Source organism: Molossus molossus, unplaced genomic scaffold (assembly GCF_014108415.1).
Source record: "Molossus molossus isolate mMolMol1 unplaced genomic scaffold, mMolMol1.p scaffold_m16_p_1, whole genome shotgun sequence".
Lineage (NCBI taxonomy): Eukaryota > Metazoa > Chordata > Mammalia > Chiroptera > Molossidae > Molossus > Molossus molossus.
The window spans coordinates 85,063,167-85,076,804 of NW_023425344.1; the positions used below are offsets into that span (position 1 = coordinate 85,063,167).

At 41.9% G+C, this 13,638-nt stretch overlaps 1 protein-coding gene across 4 annotated transcripts in view; it reads right to left on the reverse strand.

Moving 5' to 3' along the window:
* Positions 1-13,638, reverse strand: part of PAPSS1 (3'-phosphoadenosine 5'-phosphosulfate synthase 1) — a 104,615-nt gene that overhangs the window by 26,533 nt on the left and 64,444 nt on the right. For all 4 annotated transcript variants that reach the window (XM_036267156.1, XM_036267164.1, XM_036267170.1 and 1 more), the window contains one exon: positions 12,310-12,578. In XM_036267156.1, the coding sequence (XP_036123049.1) occupies positions 12,310-12,578 (269 nt within the window). The remainder of the gene's footprint in view (positions 1-12,309; positions 12,579-13,638) is intronic.

Here is a 13,638-nt window from a genome sequence, read left to right on the forward strand (position 1 = left end):
AAAAATATTCACAAGACCTAAGATTTCCACAACACTGACTATATTTTAAAAGTTTTGTTGAAAATGTTTTATATTTTTCCTTCCCTTTTATATGGTCTTGTCCTTAACTACAACATGAATACACCCACGAAACCCATTCATTGTCTGAAAAAGATAATATGCTCCCTAAAAGACGACTGTCAAAAACAAACATAAAGTGAAATAAAAACTTGAGAAGAGAAAATTAAACTGTAGACTGTGTTTGGCCCCAAGCATGAATATGGTGTATATTTGCTGAGCTTCACTCCCTTGGATACAACTTAATATAAGCCAAAATAAAACATTAAAGGGATAACATCTTCACTGAAATTATTCTTTTTGCCATTAGTCAAAAGGCAAGGAGATCCTTATCTGATATCTGAAATCAGTGACTTTAGTCTACAAAACTGCATTTAAAAGCATATTAATTAAAGGAGATAGATGGAAGGAAAAAGGACTGTTTTCCTCTACATATTTCCCCACTTCCTAGAAACGTTTTTATTAGCCTAATTAAAACAAGAAACAATCAGAAGCAACCAGTGGGTTAACATTTTACAATCAAAACCACTAACAAAAATTTACATACTGGGACTAACTCAACCCAACTGAAAGAAAAATCTACATACAGAGATCATAAAATTAAAAATTTATGTAACAAATATGAATTTATATAACAAAAATTTAAAATACTCTTATCACCCCAAATAGTACAACTGTTCAATTGTTTGGAAACTGTGGTCTTTCTAGGACTTAAATACACAGGTTTACAGAGAAAAAACCTTGCCCAATAAATATGCCTCTCTGGGTACCATGTTAGCCACAAAGACCTGTGGTGGGCTCCAGATTCAAACTTGGTGAGGAAGCAGACAGACATCTACGTGCCCAGTAATCACCTGCTTGAATATTGTGTTCTCTTACGCTGCTTATGTGAATGAAAACTGGTTATAAATTTTCTGAAAGGCATGTTGATAACATGTCAAAAACCCAAGCAATTCCAGAAATTATCTTGAGACCAGTATGCAGAGATGTTCATTTCATGATTCATCACAGGGTTGTTAATAACAAAAGACAGGAAACAACCTCAACACCCTTCATCGGGGTGTGGGTATTGATTAAATTATTTTCCTAACACTAGAAAACTGTGCAATGATTTAAAAATAAAGTGAAATCAGCCCTGGCTGGTGTGGCTTAGTTGGTTGTATGTCATTACATGTACCGAAAAGTTGCCAGTTTGATTCCCTGTCAGGGCACAAACCCGGATTTTGGGAAGAAACAATATAGAGTACCTAACTACAGAAAACCTGGCTAACAGAAAATATACAACTTGATGCTGCTTCAATAAGAAACAACAGATTCTGAGCTGAAAAGCTACAGAAAAATCAGGAGAAAGAAAAAGGATGTTCTTAGCCCATTGAAAGCATCCCAGAACACCTGTAAACCCTCACATCTCTGAATTAAATTAGTCATTTCAGTTCTCAAGAAACATATAAGCTAAAATTATATAAAATATCACACTATACAGATCCCAATACTTACTTTCCAAATAAACCAACAGATCTACAATGTTTTTGTAGTGCTGACCCAAAACTGCTTACCAAAATATCTGAAATCCAACTTTTTTTCCAGTTTTATTGATATAATTAACATATCATTTTCTGTAACTTTAAGGTATGAAACATCCTGAGTTTGATATGTATTTTTGTGTGTGTGAAATGATTACCACAGTAAGATTAGTTAGCATATACATCTGAAATTCAAAAACCTCCAAAACCTAGTTTTTTATCTAATTTAGTAGCAAAACCTGATCAAAACTGACATGAAGTTATTTATGGGTTTTCTGATCCCACTTAGTATGACAAATCATTCACTCTGCTTCAGATTTTTTATGTTCTTTTTGTCCCAGACCTATCAGTAGAATTAAGTAATACATGACCTCAAAGATTTTGGATAAGGGATATGAATCTGTGTCACACTACTCCAGAAAAATGAATAAAATAAATGAGTATAAGTCAAAATTACCAAAGACCCCAGAGGGGAGTCAAAGGTTACACTTAAAACTTGGGAGTCTATGGTTCCCATAATTAGGCTCAGATCTCAAGAAATAACATCCTTTTAGGTTATAAGAACTCTCTTTCTTAAAAAAAAAATATTTTTTCATTGATTTTTTTAGAGAGGAAGGGAGAGATAGAAACATCTATCATCTGCCTCCTGCACGCCCCTCACTGGGGATCAAGCCTACAACCCAGGCATGTGCCCTGACCAGGAATCGAACTGGGACCTCTTAGTCCATGGGACAATGCTCAATCCACTGAGCCACACCAGCCAGGCGGTTATAAGTACTCTTGCAAGTGTTCATAGAGAGGAACAGACTTCTGTCCTTACAGACATTCTGTTTACTGCCCCAGACAGATACTGGTGTAAAGAATGGACTAATTAAATGAATATACTGGAATCCAGGTGACAGCGCAGTAGTCTCCCCCCACCCCCCATCTGCTCTTTTGCTTTCTATGGTTTCATTTACTTGCAGTCAACCACCTGAAAATATTAAATGGAAAATTCTAGAAATAAACAGTTCAGTGCTCCATTCCATTCTAACTAATATGATGAAATCTTATGCTCTCCCATTCCATCCCACCTCGGACATAAACCCCTTTGTCTAGACTCTCCATGAAGTAGACACTCCCTGCCAGTTAGTCACTTAGTAACCATCTCAGTTATCAGATCAACTGTCTTCATATCACAGTGCTTGTGTTCAAGTAACTAAGTAAAATACAGTATTTTAGTTAATGATAGGCCCAAAGCATAAGAGTAGTGATGCTGGCAAGCTGGGTATGCCAGAGAGAAGGTGCTTCCTTTAAATGCAACGGTATGTTTGTATAGGGGAAAAAACAGTATATGTGGGGCTCAGCATTATTCATGGCTTCAGGTATTCACTGGGGGTCCTGGAACATACCCCGACGATAAAGGGCTATTGTATGTTCCTTACCACCCCTATCTAAGGGCATCTGCTCACTCACACAGAATTGGTCTCTATTAAGGAGTCATCTAGCAAGGCATGGATGACTTTCATGGCAATGAAAAATTCCTAGACCAATAATGTGTTTTCTCCAAAATTCAAATGGCAATTATCATGTGAAGATCAAAAACCAGGGTATAGCTGTTAGCTGCACGTACCCACATTCCAAAATACATCATACTTTCACGCAACAGGTCTTAGAAAGCATTCTCTGTCTTTTACAAAAATAGATTTAGTCTTTTGTGAGAAGGGACACAACTTCAACAGTCGATTAATACCTCACAAAAACATAAATGTACATATGTAACACCCTTTTAGAATTAGAAAAGCAACTCTTCCTCCAACGCTGCCCCCACCCACCCAATTCCTAAAATGGAATTTAGGAATCAAGGCATTAAATCTTTACAGACTGGAAAATAGGGGATATCCTGGTGATAACCAAACAGGCTTGACAGCTGGTCATTGTTCTGAAAAGCATTTGTGCTAGGGAAACAAATCTGGTACCAATGCCTTCTAAATGACCAACAGACAATGATTAAAGGAAGAATCACTGTTTTTATTTTATTATTATTAGTTGGCAAATAAGCATTACTGGCAGTCTTTTTCCTGATGTCACTGAAAAAGCTACAAAAAAATGAGCTGTTGTTATTTTTTTTAATTACAAAAAAATAATATTCACTTAAGGCTATGAATAAGCCAAATAAGTCAAACAACTGAGGCGCTTGAGAAAAATAAACGGGTAGGTTTCATAAACCACTCAATCTCAGAGTTTAAATCCTGCCAGGTCATAAACATGAAAACACTTAATGGTTTAAAATATGAAGATGTTTCCTAGAATTCCTAAGTTTGTCCTTTAAAAGTTCATAAATTAAATTATGCTTTTTGCTCTTGCTCCAGATCTGTGGCTTCCTGACAGGGACCGCACCACTGAGCTCATAACTGACGCCCAGACAGAGATGGATGGGCAGAATCAACTTTAAGGTGCCTTGATGCCTCTAGGAAACCTGGGAGCTCGAGGCACAGATCTCTTAGCAGCTTCCAGACAGCAAGGAGCACTGGTGAAAAAGACACGCAGGCCCGAGTTTCCATCCCCCCCTCTGTGTTCTGCTGATTATATGATCTGACACAGACTCTCTGCGTGACCTAACTCTAGTCAGGCTCTTTGAAGGCCCCTAGGCCTCGACCTTCAGTGTGCACCCTGGTACGGTCTGTACTGCCCAGCTGCAGCAAAAATCTTGCTCCGTGGAATTTCTCATCCTCCATTATCTGATCCAATTCCTCGTCCCTCTCCACCCACAACTGCTATTTGATCAGACCAGACTGCTTGCAGCAAGGACAGCCAGCCTTGGGAGGTAGAGGCGGCTCCCTTGATGTGGGGACAGAATCCTAGGGATGTTGAGAACTTGCAGCAAAGTACTTTGTTATTATTTTTAAGGCAGCTGATAATACTTACCATGTACTAGCACAAGCTAGGCAATGAGTTAAATGATTCACATTATCCCATTCACTTCTCACAGCAATGAAAACAGTCAGATATTACTAATAGCATGAGGCAGGTATCTTAAGAGTACAAAATGCAGAATACAGGCGCACCTCGTTTTACTGCACTTTATTGTGCTTCACAGATGTTGGGGTTTGTTGTTTTACAAACTGAATGTGACAACCCTACATTGAGCAAATCTATCGGCGCCATTTTCAGATGATGGCCAAGATCAGATGATGGTTAGCATTTTTAGCAATAAAGTACTTTTTCTTTTAACTTTATTGTTGAATGTATTACAGATGTCCCCCCTACACCCCCCACTGACCCCCTCCTCCCCGCTCCCACCCCTCCTGCCTTCCCCACACTACTGTCTGTGGCCACTGGTTATACATATATGCATGGAAATCCTTTGGTTTATCTCTTCCCACTGCCCCCTTCCTCCCTGCTTCCCTTTGAAGTTCCTCAGTCTAATAACCAATTTGCACTTCTTTTTTTTTTTTTATACTCACCTGAGGACATTTTTCCATTTTTTGTTCAGATAGAGTGGGAGGGAGAGAGAGAGAGAACCATCAACGTGAAAGGGACACATTGAGCGGTTGCCACCCGCACAACCAAACCAGGGCCGGGGACAAACCGCAACCGAGGTACCTGCCCTTAGCGGGAACTGAACCCGGGTCTCTCTGGACCGCAGGCCGACGCTCTAACCCCTGAGCCAAACCAGCCAAGGCCAATTTGTACTTCTTAATGCCTTCACCTTTTTTCTCCCAACCCCATTCCCATCTGACAACCATCAAAAAGTTTTCTGTATCTATGAGTCTGTTTCTATTCTGCTTGTTCATTTTGTTTTACATTCAGTTGTTTATAGATATGTATTTATTGCCACATATTGTTCATATTTTCAATCTTTTTTTCTTCAAGAACACCCTTCAACATTTCATATAATACTGGTTTGGTGGTGATGAACTCCTTTAGCTTTTTCTTGTCTGGGAAACTCTTTACATGGCCTTCTATTCTAAACGACAGCTTTGCAGGATAGAGTAATCTTGGCTGTAGCTCCTTGCTTTTCATCACTCTGAATATTTCTTGCTACTCCCTTCTGGCCTGCAAAGTTTCTTTTGAGAAATCAGCTGACAGTCTTATGGGAGTGCCTTTGCAGGTAACTAACTGCTTTTCTCTTGTTGCTTTTAAGATTCTCTCTTTGTCTTGAACCTTATGCATTTTGATGATGAGATGTCTTAGTGTGGGCCTCTTGGGGTTCATCTCGTTTGGGACTCTCTGTGCTTCCTGGACTTGTATGCCTGTTTCCTTCACCAAGTTAGGGAAGTTTTCTGTCATTATTGTTTCAAATAGGTTTTCGATTTCTTGTTCTCTCTCTTCTCCTTCTGGCACCCCAAAGATGCGAATGTTGGCACGCTTGAAGTTATCCCAGAAACTCCTTATACTATCCTCATTTTTTTGGATAATTCTTTTTTCTTTTTGCTATTCTGATTGGGTGTTTTTTGCTTCCTTACATTCTAAATCGATGGTTTGCTTCTTGGCTTCACCTACTCTACTATTGATTCCCTATAAATTATTCTTTATTTCAATTAGTGCATCCTTCATTTCTGACTGGTCCTTCTTTATGCTCTTGAGGTCCTCACTAAGTTCACTGAGTATCCTTATGACCAATGTTTTGAACTCTGCATCTGTTAGATTGCTTATCTCCATTTTGTTTAGTTTTTCCTAGAGTGTTGTTCTGTTCTTTCATTTGGGACATGTTTCTTTGTCTCATTTTGGTTGCCTCCCTGTGTTTGTGTCTATATATTAGGTACAGTTGCTATGTCTCCTAGGCTTCCTAGGGTGGCCTATTATAGTAGGTGTCCTGTAGGGTCCAGTGGCACAGCCTCCCTGATCACCCCAGCTGTGCCCTTGAGGTACACTCCTCGTGTGAACTGTACACTCTTCTATTGTAACTGAGTCTTGATAGCTGTTGGCATGCCAATGGAAGGGATTTACACAGGCTGATCAGGTGTAAGGACTGGCTATGCCCACTGACCACTGACCTCTGACTACTTTGGAGAAACACTTGTCCAGGAGCTTACCACCCAGAGTACAACTTACTTTAGCTGGGCTCTGGTATCCACTGAGTCTACTCCTTGAGTGTGTCACTTGTGGTGGTGGTTAGGTGGTGGTGCTTTGACGTGGTCTGAAGCTGTCTGCTGGGTGTGCTGGCTCTGGGGCAAAGTCAGCCACTGCCTATGTTCCACCCGGGGCCACCAGGCATAAGCTACAAAGCAATCTGCCAATGGCTGCTTCTTGTGATGGGTTTGGAGGTTCCCAAGCAAAGCCAACTTGTGAACCAAAGCTAGCTGCTTCTAGGGCCAGGACTAGGGCCACTTAGAGAGAAGTATGGGGCTCACTGAGGCCAGATGCTGCTTGTTTGAGAATATTTAGGAAACTCTGAAGCAGGATCAAGACAGGCCAATCCTCTGGTAAAGCCACTGTAAATAGCTTTGTTGGGCCTGAAAGTTGTGTGGGGCAGGACCTCAGGAAATCACCAGGGAGGAACAAACAGTGTGAGCCAGGCTGTTAGAGTCCCAGATATGGTGGCCCTCTGCCTGCCCTGTGGGGGAAGAGCTCACCATAGGAACAAAGGCCTCAGCCAGTATGCCTGTCCCGGAGAAAGCTGCCCCTCCAGCTCTTCCTGATGCCAAACAACTCAGTTCTTCCTGGTATGTCTCTGGTGCCTTTCAAGCTGCCTCTTCCTCACTGGAGCCTGGAGGGTGCAAGTCCGAGTAAGTCTGTGCGCGGGCCCTTTAAGAGGAGCTGCCTGGGGTTTCAGCAGCCTCAGCCTCCCTCAGTCTCAATTCCCGCTGGTTTTTACAGCCAGAAGTTATGGGGACGTCTCTTCCTGGCCCTGGTACCCTGAGCTGGGGTGCCAGGTGTAGGACAGGGACCCCTTACTCCTCAGGGAGGACATTCCCAGCTGAGGTGTCCCTCCTGATTTTTATCGGCCACAGTGGGTGTGGAACCAACCCGTCATGCCTCTGCCTCTCCTACCAGTCTTGATGCAGCTGCTTCTTTAATTTCATAGTTGTGGGACTTCCATTCAGCTCAATCTCAGGCAGTTTTGAATTATGGCTGTTCTGTAGTTTAACTGTAATTCTGATGTTGTGGGAGGAGGACAGTACCACATTTGCTTATGTAGCCACCTTGACCCGAAATTATTATTTTTTTTTAATATATTTTTTTTATTGATTTCAGAGCAAGAAAGGGAGAGACAGAGAGAGATAGAAATATCAATGAGAGAAAAACATCAGCATAGATCACCTTGCACACCCCCTACTGGGGATGGAGCCTGAAACCCGAGCATGTGCCCTGACCGAGAATTCAACCATTTACCTCTTGGTGCATAGGCTGATGCTCAGCCACTGAGCCACACTTCTTAACTGGTCTTTTAAGACATAATGCTATTGCACATTTAATAAACTACAGTATAGTGTAAACATAACTTTTATACTGGGAAACAAAAATATTCATGTGACTCGCTCTCGCAATATCTCCGAGGTACGCCTGTACAGATTATGTAAAGAATATCATAACCCACAACCCCAGGCTATGATAATCAAAAAACAATGAAAGCCACTGTACTAGAGATTCCACCTCAAATGGATGTCAGCTAGGGCCATCCTAACTCACTATTCCAGAACACCTGTAGATTTATTTCCAAACTGTTCTCAAAAATATACATGACCACATTTTTTTTTTTTAATGCTTTACTATTATACAGTAAGATAAAAAACGTTCTGTGGAAGTTAAATACATGACTCTGGGCCAGACTGTCTAGACTACTCTACGACCTTGTACAACCTTTTGAACCTCTCTATCTATCTCAGTTTCCTCACCTTTAAATTAAGAATAGTAACAGTACCTCCCCTCAGTGTTGTTCTAAGGATTATGCTCAGTAATCCATGTAAAGCAATTGAAATACTGCCTGGTAAATACAGTAAGAGTGCAATAAAAATGGACCATTATTATACTCTATTTCTCAGTCATTGTATAGAAGTATAACTCATTTACTCTGCTCCATTTCCTCTGCAGTGAAACTGGTTCAATGAAAACATTTTTTAAGTTGGTTTAGAAACAGAAACGTAGCTACACAGTCTGGGCTAAAGAACAGAAATGGCTAAAATGGGCCCTGGCCAGTTTGGCTCAGCGGTTACAGTGTCGGCCTGCGGTCCTGAGAGACCCGGGTTCGGTTCCCGCTAAGGGCATGTACCTCGGTTGCAGTTTGTCCCCGGCCCTGGTCGGTTGTGCGGGTGGCAGCCACTCGATGTGTCCCTTCACGTCGATGTTTCTCTCTCTCTCTCTCTGTTCCTCTCCCCCCCACCACCACCTGAACAAAAAATGGAAAAATGTCCTCGGGTGAGGATAAAAATAAATAAATAAATAAATAAAAATAAAATAAAATAAAATGAAAAAGTATAGGTGAAGAAATCCACGGCTGATAGGAATGTGAAGTAGTACCACCCACTGGGAAGCTGACTGGCAGCATCCACTGAACTGAACAAATGTAAACCCACAACCCAGCAATTCCACTCCCAGGCACACCAACCAGAACCATCTAAAAGAGGCATGCACTAACACCTTCACACCAGCACTACTCTAACAGCAAGAAACTGGAAACTGCCCGCAAACCCATCACAGAACATTCCACAGTACTGAGAACGACTCACCTGCAACCAACTACACACAACTCTAAGGGCAAGTTTCACAAAATGTGAAGTGAAAAAAGCCAGACACAAGAGTACAAAAGTCAAGTTATAAAAAAAGTGTTAGCACAGGCGGGACTGGATGCTGGGATGAGACACCCAGGTCCCCCAGAGAAGGGAGGCTCATTCCCCAGCTGCTGGGAGTCCTGCCAGCCACACCCAGCAGCTGCCACCCTCTCCAGAGACCTCCTCTGAAAGAGCAGCAGCTCAAAGGCCTGCCCCTCCCACGGGCAGCCAATCACTGGTCAACGTGGGGTGTAACCGCCTATTTCTTATGCAACTTAGAACATCTCTGAAGGCCTTTCCAGAACTCCATATGGGATCAACTAGGCTTCCACTAAGACTGAATGGCAGATCAGCTTCTCCTGCTGCCCAATCCTGCTCCCTCCTTCCCACAAACACTGGCCTCCTAATCTCACTCTCCGAGTCCGTTTGCCAGAGCATCCAAACCACAACCCGAGCAAGCAGGACCCATGCAGTGAGGGGTGAGGACAGAGATGACTGCTGGGGGAAGGGCAGGTTTGTATAAGAGGGGAGGGAAGAAGAGCGTCTGGGCTCTTCTTCTGTAATAGTCTTTTTCTAAAAAAAACTGGGGTGCTGACTGTGATCAAATGGGAAAAATTCATTGTACTGTAAACATATGAAATGCATAATTTTTTTGATGTACTATAATTATACTTCAATATGAAGTTAAAAGAAAATGAGACAAAATAGGAAATGATCAATATGAGGCTGAACCCTAAAGAACATTCAGGCCCACCTCCTGTGCACCCCTTAAATAACCACTTTCTGGGCATTCAGCACAGCCCAGAGAAGTCTAACCTGAGATCGCAAACCAGCTGGTGGCAAACCTGGCCCACATCCGTGCCTGGCCTCCTCGCAACAGTCTTCTATTTTTTTTCCAGACCGTGCTCGTGGGCAACAACGGGAGTCAAACTGGAGGCCTTCTGCAACCAACTAATCAGCTTGGCCTTGCAAAGAGGAAGACTCTCAGGTAAACCAACCTGCAAGCACCCTAATGGTACCTTTAGGTATCTCCACCTTTTAGTCTTCCTTTAGAAATATACCCTGCTATGCAATCAGAAGACAAAAAACATCTTTCTAATGTAGACAAAACAGCATGCTTGACCCTTCGTGGTGTTCTCTCAAGAAAGGATTTATTACAGCTGGATGCATTTATTATTTATCCCCTCATTCCCACCTTTTAAAAAGCAGATTTTAATTTATTTAGTTAATAAAATGCCCTATCTCTCCCCCCTTAAGATAGAGAATAAGAAACACAAAGAGGCCCTGGCTGGTTTGGCTCAGCGGTTAGAGCATCAGCCCGTGGACCAGAGAGTCCTGGGTTCGGTTCATGCTAAGGACACGGACCTTGGTTGCAGTTTGTCCCCAGCCCTGGTTGGGGTCGTGTGGGTGGCAACCACTCAATGTGTCTCTCTCACTTCGATGTTTTTCTCTCTCTCTCCCTCCTACTCTATCCAAAGATAAATACAAAAATGTCCTCGGGTGAGGATTAAAAAAGAAACACAAAGAGGGTAAATGTGCCCTAAACAGGAAAAGTAAATGCCTTTCCTTTCCTATCTGGCTTTTAATAAGGTTATTTATCATAGACCCATTTCTTACGCTAAACACATCTGGGTCATTTCCTCATTGAAAACCATTCACCCTCTAATTCTGGAGAACTTCAGACCAAATGCTTCCCTTAAATGATGATGATGGAGACAGCACCAAAGGAGAGGTTGGGGAACTGCTGTAACAAAATGGTTACTGTACTTTATTTCCAAAACAATTTAGCTCCTCTTTGAGATGTAAAAACTAAAGGTCATGGTGGTGTCCAGGAAACTCCAAGGTCTATCACTACCCAATACTCATGAACACTTTATACCAACAAAAAGGGAAGAATGTGAGGAGTTTTACCTGCCTCACTTTGGCTGGATCCAAGAGAAGACTCAAATAATTTTAATCTTTCGGCTTGTTGTGATTACTACAGTTTATTATTTGCCTGTTTCCCTTGGAAAGAGGTAACAGAGTACATAACCCCACAACTAAATTCCAATAAAATTTTTTAGGCTTGATCCCAAAGAATAGCCAAACACAACTGGATTTCCTTTTAAGCTATATATATATTTTTTTTTTTTTTTTTTTTTTTTTGAGGAAGACATCAGAGTATTTAATCCTTTCTAAAAGGGTTTTTTCCTCTCAGATAAACAGGACTAAGTAAATTCATCTCCCTTGAAGGTGGAGATTAAAAATGTAATAACAATGTGCCTTCCATTCTTTATTTTGAACACTAAACAAGAAGCTGGCTAGGAATTTCCCACCGTTCTTATGTCATTCATTGATTTAATCATTCATTCAACAAATACTTTTTGAAAGCCTACTCTGCCTTGAAGCAAAAACCTAATTAAGTCCTCTTTATATAGTTATAAGAAGATTTCAAAATAGCCCTTCTGATCCCTAAGCAGAACTCCAGAACCCTCTCCCACCCAATATCAAGAAGCAATTTTATTTCCTGACTCTATTATGCTCCAGTCCTTCACAAAAGAACAGATGAAAAATATCCCCTGAATGTTTTTAAGATACTATGCCTTCTTTCTACTGACATACCTCTGGCCCTTCCAAGATTGAGAAGAAAAAATCAGACCAAATCTAATACGGGAAAAGCAATGTGGGACTTTTTAAAAGGGATGGATCGGTGCTCTCTGAGCTTTGTCTATCACATGGTCAGCAGTTACAAGAGGTGCCTGTGTCACACCTTCCTGAGCTCACCAAGCCCTCTGTTTGCAGAGAACTTGCTCCCAAACTAGGACTAAGAACTGCAGTAAGAGCAAGAGAAGCATGCCCCTCCATGCCTGCCCTTCCCAAGAAGGCTGCCACTGGGGGCCACCCCTAGAGAACATCCGTGGCAGAGAAGGAGAGTGCTCCGGGCACACCTAACATTTGCAACAGACCTAAGATCAGACAGGTCTGTTGCTGACACTGGCTGTGTTAATAGGAGCGGTTTCAACACTGCTGCAGTGAAAATCTGGGAAACAGTCTACCTCTGTTGGTCCAGCATACATCATGGGAGACGGGAAGACGGCCACCACTGTTGTCTCAGGATTCAGGACGCCTTCCTCCAGCACTGCGGCATGCTGCTTCATCCGCCACATCAGAGGAACATCATCATCCTTCGTCCAGCCACCGAGAGGGTGAAGGAGAAGGACGGGGCGCCGGTAGCCCCTCTCAAGAAGTTGTTTATGGGTATCCTGCATTAACAGGGCATGTCCATTGTGCACTGGGTTGCGTAACTGAAATGCAAAGACAGCATCTGAAAAGAGAATTTCCAGAGTTAAGAGCAGCATGTTTCTAACAGACTACCTAGCAAAAGATAAACAATTCTTGAAGCTTGATGCTGAGGATTAAGCAAACATGCATTCTCAGAATCAAACTGGTGACAAACATGTACTGCTCTGACCTGCCAACAAGACCTATACTCCTACTGTATTTTTACTTTACAAATCTCACATGCTTGAGGATGTGTAACATAACAGTGATGGGTTTATAACAATTACTTTCTGCATTCATGGGAAACTTGAGAATAACAATCAGACTTTTGGGTCCTAACATCCAAATCCAGCTGCTTACACAGATATAAATTCTTGGTCTCTGCCTTAACAACTCATCAGGTCAATCCCTCCATAGGACCTAAGATACATCTTTATTAAGAGAAGACAGTAAGGTAGGAGAAATCTATCATTTAAAAAACATACTTGCTATCCAAATATGCTCATTTAAACTGATTACTGTGCTTGACTGGAATCCTACCTAGCTTTGGGATTTTGGATTACAGCCAACTACCACCAATATCCCTTACAAGGGCTATTGCTATTACCCAAACAATGGAAATTGCTAGATTAATTAGACTGATTAACTCGGTAGCTCCAGCTTACAACCCTGGCTTTATCCCAACCTGGGGGGCTTGCTATTAGGAGACCTTTCTTAGAAGGCACGGTTCCTTGGGGGGTCACAGAGCAATTTCACAGAACAGCGTGACAACCCAGTTAGAGGAGCTCTGTATCATATTGCCATCACAACACATACAGCAGCACCACGCCCTGTGAATCCAAGCTTGACTCAGAGAGAGGAACATCTTCCTTTCCCCTAATCATTTTAAGACAAATACTATAATGTCTTTCTCCAATCTGTTCTCAATTCTAACCCTTTTCTATCCCATGACAAAGGCCCAGGAGGGAAACTGTGGCACCTACTTGACCAGGGATTTTTGGTTGCATCCTCTGATATTCCAAGATTTACAGCACTTTGCTTTGAAGTTCCTCAAGTTACCTTTTGTACATGAACAAGGCTGGTTTTCACCCATGAAATAACTG